The sequence below is a fragment of the Ziziphus jujuba genome, chromosome 7 (assembly GCF_031755915.1).
Source record: "Ziziphus jujuba cultivar Dongzao chromosome 7, ASM3175591v1".
Classification (NCBI taxonomy): Eukaryota; Viridiplantae; Streptophyta; class Magnoliopsida; order Rosales; family Rhamnaceae; genus Ziziphus; species Ziziphus jujuba.
The window spans coordinates 17,376,356-17,386,466 of NC_083385.1; the positions used below are offsets into that span (position 1 = coordinate 17,376,356).

General features: G+C 32.0%; 1 protein-coding gene across 1 annotated transcript; it reads left to right on the top strand.

Annotated features, from left to right (window-relative positions):
* Positions 1–6,011: 6,011 nt before the first annotated feature.
* Positions 6,012–9,554, top strand: LOC107425376 (probable LRR receptor-like serine/threonine-protein kinase At5g10290). Its single transcript, XM_025076498.3, is given in 7 exon segments — positions 6,012–6,049; positions 6,166–6,309; positions 6,493–6,834; positions 7,170–7,564; positions 8,203–8,358; positions 8,360–8,519; positions 9,144–9,554. Coding segments are annotated over 5 exon segments (1,128 nt in total). The 5' UTR covers positions 6,012–6,049; positions 6,166–6,233; the 3' UTR covers position 8,519; positions 9,144–9,554.
* The last annotated feature ends 557 nt before the right edge of the window (positions 9,555–10,111 follow it).

The following is a 10,111-nucleotide window of genomic DNA, read 5'->3' on the forward strand; positions in this document are numbered from 1 at the left end:
CCTAAAGACGGCACAACTTTCTTGCTTATGCATGGATGCTAGAATGAGTTAAATGGAGTAACTACTTTATCCGTTGCTTTAGTTGCCATTCTTGTACTTGCCGGTATTCCCATTCTTTGTCCAAGTCTTTCACAGTCACGATATGCATCAATTTTGTATCCAAATGTCGCAAATCTCATTTTCGAATCAAGGTCAAATAACTAATTATTTTCTTTACTTGCCATTGCCAGGGCTTCAATTTATACCAAGTATTTTAAACTATAGTACAATCTGTACTTTTTAACCATTTGATTTTACAAATCACTTATATTAGATAAGATTATTCATTTCTGCGAATTTCGAGTTGAGGTATAATGTTTGATTTATCCCAAGAGAAAAAAAAGGAAAAAGAAAAATCTGTTGGGAAGGTCAATTGGTAAGGAAAAGAGTCGTCTTTAAGGAGTGAAAGAATTTATAGAAAGTTGAGATTTATGGATTCTTGCAGGTACATAATTTATTTACTTTTTCTGGTTTAATGTTCATAATGTAGGTAGATTTGAGATTTTGTTATATTCTCTGTCACCATTGTCTAAGACAATACCTGAAAAGAAAAAGAACCATGTATGATCGTGAAGTTACTTTGCTTGTGAATACGGTAATATATCACAAGAGTTTAGTGCTTTTGGAAAAGTTGCAAAGTTAAAGAGTTTAGGGCTAAAATAAACTGAATGCAGTTTGTTGTAAAAGCTCTTCAAGGAGAAAAAAAAAAAAAAAAAAAAAAAAAAAAAAAAAAAAAAAAAAAAAAAAAAAAAAAGAGAAAAAGAAAAAGAAAAAGAAAAAGAAAAAGGAAAAGAGAATGGCTTCTATCATTTTCCCGATGTAACTACTTTTTATTTTCATTTTTCTCTATCTTTTGGAAACATTAACTGAATTGTAGTTTCTACTTCTCTTTATTCTTCTATTTACATCTTTCTCTAATAGACTTGGATGCAGACTCATTCATTGAAACAACAGCTTTAACCCAATTTAGAAGCTTTGCCTTCATGGGTTCTTCATCAACCAGTTGTACCTCTGCACCCTTCTCAATTTCACCGCTTGCACATTTATCTGCCAGAAGGTACGGTGGTGGAGGCTCCAACCCATTATGCTCCAACACTCCAAAGTCGATACCACATTCTGTGTAGCTGACACCCGCCATTGCTAGAGCTTCAATAGACATTGTCACTCTCGCACTATATATCTACTTGAGATAAAGTAGTCCTTGAAAGTAATTAGCGAAAAGAGAATACTAGGCAATATTTATATGTGGGGTTTTAAACTATCCTTCCATTTCGAGTTTAGATTGGTAAAACACACGGGCATGGCATGGTGAAAAATGAAAATGTCATATCCGTGATCTCTCTGTGTGAAACTGAGGCTATTTATTCACCCACCAAAAAAAAAAAAAAAAAGCGCTGAGGCTATCTACTAAGCTTGAGTTACACATCTAAACCCATCTACCCTCTTAATTACCATATATATATATATATATATATATGCTTGTGTTGTGTATTTAGGCAACATAAAGGCAATGAAATATTAGTTTGCGAATTAATAATGTTGGTTTTCACGAGAATAATGTGCAAAGCCATTGAAATGAAATGAAAACTAGGTACAAAATAGCACCAATAGAATTTGCAACTGAAGAAGAGGGGAAAGGGAACACCTTTTTCTATGTATATGTCAATGAGCTTGTTAGTTATTACATATCCAGAAGACGTCATTGGATTTATTTTATTATTATTATTATTATTATTTTTTTGTGCGCGGTTATATCAACTCCTGTTTTGTATGATAAACGTGAGAGGCAATATCTAGCTAGGTTTCCTGCATCAAAACTTGTTCTGTTTGAAATTAGTTTTTTGGATTCGTTTTTAGATTTTTACGAGAGTACAGTTAATGATGGGTTTCAAGCCAATATTAACTTATACTTTTTTAATTTAGTTTAATTATTATCATCATAGAAGATTTGAATTCAAAATTATTATTTAAAAAAACAATAAATGGACAATATAATTGCATAATCAATCGTAACTTAATTCAACATGATAAATCAAAATTTTCATACAAATCGCTTGGGATGCAAAAATTTCTTTCAGTAAATCTTTTAGCTTTACTTGGATGAGAATAAGATTTGCTAATTTATAATGAAACCTAACCAATAACAAAAGATCTGGGCTTTGGAGTTTATAATTTATTTATTTATTTTTGTTGTTTTTAATGGTTATCCCATGGATGTGTTTTTCTCAAAGAAGAACAATTCTCAACACTTCAATTAATTGGGCTTATAACTAGTTATAATCCTTGCAAAAATCAAATTTTTACTGACAAATATTTGGATATCCTTTTGAAATCAGTCTTAAGAACTCTTTAAATGACAATGACTTTTAGTGTTTAATCGGTCTACAGAATAGTTCCTGAAGTCTGGTCATGTATATGATAAGAAAAATTCCCATTCCTCAAATTTATTAAATGTCCAAAAAGAAACGAAAAAATTTGGATGTCTCTCATTGCTTGAACAGAGGTGCTCTGCCTCAAGTGGTATATAGTTGGGTCATCCATCTTACATTTGGAACTTTAACTTTGCCTTCAGAGAAAGATGAGAAAAAATATCAATTGCTTGAAAACATTTGCATTAACTTAAATTGAGAAAAAAATATATATATACAAAATTAACACATATAAAACTCAGTTTATACATGGGCTAACATGTTCTTTATTCTTATTCAAGGAAGCAACAGCCAACAGCCTTTGCCAATTGTCGCATATTTTCCTTCCACAAGATTGACCAAATGGATTTGTCTCTTTTTCTTATCAGCTTCCATGCTTGCAAGATCATCTTGATGATGATCGGCTACAAGATACAGTGGCAACAGCGGCTGTTCTACAACAGCATTACCATTTTCCCCCTCTTCAATACTGATGCCGGATTCAGCATATGCCTGCCATTGCCAAAGCTTCAATGGACATTTTTTTTAAGATATGAGAAACGTTTCTCTCTTTTTTTTGTTACTTTCTTTTCCCAAGTTAGAAAATTTTTGCAAGTGATTATGATGATTTCCCATAACAAGTACTTGTGGATGATCATATATATACATGGCAAATGCAGTCCAGATGATCATTAAAAATTAGGCTCTTCCAAAGGGTAACAAAATCACGGGCATTTCATGGGAGAAAAAAAAAAAAAAAAAACAATTTTTTTGTTTTTGTTTTTGTTTTTTTTTTAATTTTTTTAATTTTATGATAAACAGTTAGTGCATATACCGTGCAAAGTAGTAATAATAATAATAATAATAATAATAATAATAATAATAATAATAATAATAGAATAAGAAGATATGCCAAGTTCAAATTGAGAATAGTGTACAAATATTGTTCACAGATTGACCCCAGTGCATATACCTTGCAAAGTAATAATAATAATAATAATGATAATAATAAGTTGGAATTGCGAATAGTGTATAAAAATTGTTCACAGATTGACCAATTTATAACTAAATCTAATATATCAGAAAATGAACAATTTTTTAACTTTTATTGTTATTTTTTTGTCCTATTGATTATTCAGGAGAAAATGGAATTTTCAATTTTTGTTTAAAATTAGAAACTTTGAAACTAGACTCTCTGTATGGCGACAAAAATGACTTAGGCTTCCTCTGATACTACTATTGGAAGTTCTAAAATCAATTATGAAATAATTTTTGAAAACTTAGGTACTTGGTAAAAAGTTTAGTAGGATTGATTATTTGAGAAGTTTGGCAGTTAAAATGATGTTTTAATTATTAGATTCTAAGATGAAAAATTTGATTATTTTATAATTAAGACAAATAAATTAAAATCTCTAAAATATCTTTGATTAATTAATATAATACTTCATTATATTTATCTTTTATCCTATCAAACAATTATATTTAAATTAAAACTCTTTGAATAAAAACTCAAATAAAAATTTTACAATGAATTAACCACTTTAGTATCCAAATAAATGTAATGTATGTATATATATATATATATATATATATATAAAGAAATAATCTTTTGATTGATAAGTATTTTATTTTCAAATTGAGATTTGGACACCAAAAAAAAAAAAAAAAAGTTCATATATTTTATGATAACATTTTTTGCGATTTATAATAGATTATTTAATTTTAGTATAAAAAGTACCATAACATAACAGCATATAAGTCATTGTTTTTTTTATATTAAATAACTTATACACATATTCATTTTAGTAATTATAAAATTTATAGCAATTCAATTTAATAAATTACCAAATATTTATTTGTAACTTTTACAGCTTGCAATACTTTTATATTAATTTAAGATACTAAACACTTCACTAATTGAGTAGTTCTTTTTGCAACGTAAAAACAATTTTATACAATTCCTTAAGCATTTAAAATGGCCAAAATATCCATTATTTATTTTCTCTTTTTTTAGTTTTAAAAATTCAAATTTTACTCTGATCTTCTTCTTCCTAATAATTACAAATTAATTGCTATGTTGTTGGTGCCACAAGAACACCATCGACCTGCTGAATGCAGTCACCAGACCACCAGCCATTGTTGCCATGCTTGGCTATTATGTTAGCCGAATTTAAGCAACTCATAGATGAGACTATTATGACCATTATAGTATTGGATCTCACCATTTTACCCTCTAGTCAAAAGCTTTCTTCCTCAACTCATCCCAAGGCAATATATTTTCACAAATGGAATAAATTAAAAATAAAAAATACCTCACTTAGAAAACAGTGTGAGATCAGCGAGAAAAAAGAGGTAGAGAAAGCCAAGGTGGAGAGAAGTCAAAGAGAATTGTCATTCACTTGAGCTAGGGTTGGGTCACGAGCGAGAAGCCCCATCAGACAAGGTCCACCATGGCTCGCCAACGATGCCTTTTGTTGAAATTCTGGTAATGAAGCATAGAAGAAGAAGACGAAGTAAAATCTAATCCATATGTGCTTATAGAGCTCATGTGACATATGTGCTTATAATCATTTTTTGGGCATTAAAATAGTTGGTGTATTGGGAAAATTTAGTTCATATATGATGATTTGAAATTGACCGATAAATGGTAATTGCTATAAAGTGGAAGTGTATAATATTGATTTTTTAAATATAAAAACATCATTAAGTTCCTTAATTATAATTTTTTATTTTTCACGTAAGCATATTATTAGATATTGATTAAGCTGACAACAACTTGTTTAACTAACTAATATATCTCGTACGTAGAGTAATCGTAGGAGTGGTAACTTTATTTATCGATTAACGAGTCAAAATGACATAATAACATAATAATGATCGATATTACCAATAAAACATAATAATGATTAAAAAATTGTAGCAAAAAAAATAATGATTAAAAAAATTATAATATAAACTAAGTATGCATAATTCAATCTTCTATAATTAATAAATAAAACTTATTTGAATTAAATGTCATCTCTAAAACTTAGCGGTAATTAGTAAATATAAAACACCACATTATTAATTTGGTGATACCCTGTTGTTTTATACAATGCAAATATATTTAATTAAATAGAGTTTTTTTGTTTTTTCGTTTTCTAAAGTAAATTAAATAGAGTTTCATGATAGCACAAATACACAACGACAAGTAAAATATGTGAAATGACACACAGCATCCTCTTCTCGAGACTAAATCTAATCTAGTTATATTTTAATTGTTATTTTAAATATATATTTTTAAAAATAAAACTTAACCGACATATATTTTTTTTTACACATTATGCCATGGAAATTATGTTCCGTTGGGAATGGGCCAAACATAATAATTTTTCAAACTTTTAACCTAGATTATGGATTCAATAAGATTTATGTTAAAAGAAAATAAAAAGAGAGAAAGAAAGAGAGATATAATATATAATAATTAATTATATTTGAAAATTTATTTAAAAATTTTATTACTAATAAATATATTTAGATTTTTTTTTCTTTAATATATTATATAAAAGTTTGTATTGTTTGCAGTTTCTCTCGGCCTTGTGAAACTGATAGTGATGATTCAGGTTATTGGCTCAGATTAATCCTATGAGAATTTCAATTGTCCAGCGTACATATTTCAATTCTCCAGTATACATATACTTTGACAAGCTAAGTACTCAGCTATTTTCATTCATGTGAGTTGCTTCGCATGAGACAAATATTGGACTGATAATTGGAATTTCTCGAGGAGTAATTGTTGTTCTCTTTATGGGAGGCTTTCTCTGTTTTCTACGGAAGAGTAGACAAAGAGGATATAAGCGTGATGTTTTTGTAGATGTTGCAGGTTTGTGCTGCTTTTAAATGTTTCAACTGATTAAATTTGTCTTGCCCAGAAAGGGAAAAAATGATTGAATGAGAACTGCTTGCTGAGATGATTTGTTCTCTTTCTCTGTGAAAGCCAACTACTTTTTGAGTATGCTTTTGATTTTTGATTTGATTTAAGTCTTTTGTTCTGCTTTTGGAACAGGTGAAGTGGACCGAAGAATTGCATTTGGTCAATTGAAAAGATTTGCATGGAGGGAATTACAACTGGCCACTGACAACTTCAGTGAGAAAAATGTCCTTTGGCAGGTAGATTATGGAAATGTCTATAAAGGAGTGTTATCTGATAGCACAAAGGTTGCTGTGAAAAGGTTGACTGATTATGAGAACCCTGGGGGTGATGCAGCTTTCCAGCGGGAAGTTGAAATGCTAACTGTAGCTGTTCACAGGAATCTATTACGGTTGATCGGGTTTTGCACGACCCCAACTGAGTGCCTTTTGGTGCATCCCTATATGCAGAACTTAAGTGTTGCCTATCAATTACGAGGTATTGTTTCTTCTCGTTATGTATTGGGACATTCATTACTGATCTTGGACATGAATAAAGCTTGGTATTTGAATACCATCTATGCTAGAATGAAGTTGGGACAGGTGTGGGTTGGGTGATAGTAAAGAACAGGCTCATTCTAAGAAATTTCTCCCTAGTACCAAGTGACAATTGAGGATCATTCTTAGAATGGCATCCTTTGTTTTCTGAGATGATAAAATTATCTTGTGCACTTGATTCATATGTAAGAAGTTGAAAAAGTTGAATTGATTCTTATTAGAACAGATTTATTGCTACTGATCCACTAATGATTTCTATTTTATATGCCAACGCAGAGATTAAACCTGGGGAGCCTGTTTTGGATTGGCCTACAAGAAAACGAGTAGCGTTAGGCACTGCACGTGGATTGGAGTACCTACATGAACATTGCAACCCTAAGATCATTCACCGAGATGTGAAGGCTGAAAATGTGCTACTTGATGAAGATTTTGAAGCCGTTGTTGAAGGCTTTGGCCTGGCAAAGTTGGTGGATGTTAGAAAAACTAATGTGACAACACAAGTTCGTGGGACGATGGGTCATATAGCACCGGACTACTTGTCCACTGGGAAATTATCAGAAAGAGCTGATGTTTTTGGCTATGGAATTATGCTCTTAGAACTTGTAACAGGTCAACGAGCAATTGATTTTTCTCGCGTGGAAGTAGAAGATGATGCTTTCTTGCTTGACCGTGTAAGATAAACTAGTTATGTATGGTGTTATTCTCTATCTGCACAAATTCTCTCCAACTCTGCTTGTGTTATAGTATGTACTTTGGGCACCTATATGCAAAATGTTAGAGGTTGTAGATCCACAGTAAACATGTTTCGGTTGCCATTGTTCACAAGTACGCTGCCCTGCTTCCATATTTAACTTGCAAACAGAGAAGTCATGTTTCTTTCGCTTCTTTTGTGCATTAGAGAATTTGATAGGAATTATGTTGTGAGCCTGCAAATATTTTAAGTATAGGTCTATGACAAAGGGTGGTTTTATGTTCTGTGGGATTTATTTTGGTATTATTTCATCAGATCCTTAATTGTATCATATATTAGAAGGCCCTAGAGTAGAATGTTTCAGCTTTGGTATTGAGATTATTAAAGAGAAATAGACATTCATTCTTCTTGATCGGTCTTTTTCTCTCACCTCTTCTCTCTTTCTCTCTGACTTTCTTCCATGGTCCCACATGAGAATATAAGAAGATAAAATGTTTGCAATACTATTATTGTATGGCAGTTTTGCGTACTTTTATGTTATTTCTAAATTCTTTAATTCTACAGCTTCTTTGCTTTTCTACTCGCTACGCTGAGTTGTGTAATTATTTACTCCTGCAGGTGAAGAAGCTGCAGAGAGAGAAACACCTGGATGCCATTGTGGATCGCAATCTAAATGGTAACTACAACATTCAAGAGGTAGAAATGATGATCCAAGTTGCGTTGCTATGTACTCAACAATCACCAGAGGACCGCCCAGCTATGTCGGAAGTGGTTTCATATGCTGGCAGGAGAGGGGCTGGCTAAGAGGTGGGAAGAGTGGCAGCCTGTTGAGGTTACTCGTAGGCAGGAGTATGAGAGTCTGCAGAGAAGATTTGACTGGGAAGAAGATTCGGTTTATAATCAGGATGCTATTGAGTTGTCTGGAGGAAGATGAGGTAACCAAAAAGTTTGAACTCGTTTCCTCGTATTACAATATAAGCTTGTAAAAATCTTTTTGGTATGTTATTTTGATGGCTCCCTAAATGAAGCATGTTTGTAATTCCAATTTACATAATCATCCATATTTCGGTTGTGATGGTTTGCTGGTGTAAGCTCTTTTTTTTTTTTTTTTTTTTTTTTTTTTTTTTTTTTTTCTGCTTGGTGTTATATTTTTTTGATTTGTATATCATTTTTGTCCCATTTTGCAACTGTGACAAGCTGAAGAATACGTATCTCTCATCTTGTAATGTGAAACATGGTATGATATTGATATTGATCTGAAGACTTGACCCCATTCCGGTTTTCAACCTTATGCATGGATGTAGAATGAGTTAAATGGAGGAACTACTTTATCCGTTGCTTTAGTTGCCATTCTTGTACTTGCCGGTATTCCCATTCTACTGTCCAAGTCTTTCCCAGCCACGGTGTGCATCAATTTTGTATCCAAATATCGCAACCCTCTTATTTCATCAAGGCCCAATAACAACTATTTTCTCTACTTGCCATTGCCAGGACTTCAATTTATACCAAGAATTTAAACTATAGTACAATTTGTACCTTTTAATCTTTTGATTTAACAGATCGCTTATGGAAAGTTGAGATCAATGTGTTCTTGCAGGTACATAATTTATTTACTTTTTCTGGTTTAATGTCATAATGTAGGTGGCATTTGACATTTTATTATATTCCCTCTCACCATTGTCCGAGACAATACCTGAAAAGAGAAAAAAAACCATGTATAATTGTGAAGTTACTTTGCTTGTGAATATGGTAATTTATCACAAGAGTTTAGTCCTTTTAGAAAAGTCGCATGGTCAGTGGAAGGTCAAGAGTTGAGGGCTAAAATAAACTGAATGCAGTTTATTGTGAAAGCTCTTCAAAGGGGTAAACAACAACAACAACAACAACAACAACAACAACAACAACAACAACAACAAAGAGAGGGAAAAAAAAAAAAAAAAAAAAGACAGAGAGAATGGCTTCTACCATTTTCCCAATATAACTGCTTTTTCTTTTCATTTTTCTCTATCTTTTGGAAGCATTAACTGAATTGTAGTTTCTACTTTATTATTCTATTTACTTCTTTCTCTAATAGACTTGATGCAGTCTCATTCATTGAAACAACAGCTTGAACCCATTTTCGAATCTTTGCTTTCATGGGTTCTTCATCAACCAGCAGAACCTCTGCACCCTTGTCAATTTCACTGCTTGCGCATTTCTCTGCCAGAAGGTACGGCGGTGGCGATTCCAACCCACTATGCTCCAAGACTCCAAAGTTGATACCGCATTCTGTATAGCTGACACCCGCCATCGCTAGAGCTTCAATAGACATTGTTACTCTCACACTGTATATCTACTTGAGATAAAGTAGTCCTTCAAAGTAATTAGCGAAAAGAGAATACTAGGCAATATTTATATGTGGGGTTTTAATCTACTCTTCCCTTTCAGGTTTAGATTGGGAAAACACACGGGCATGGCATGGTGAAAAATGAAAATGTCATATCCGTGATCCCTCTGTGTGAAACTGAGGCTATCTATTGACCAAAAA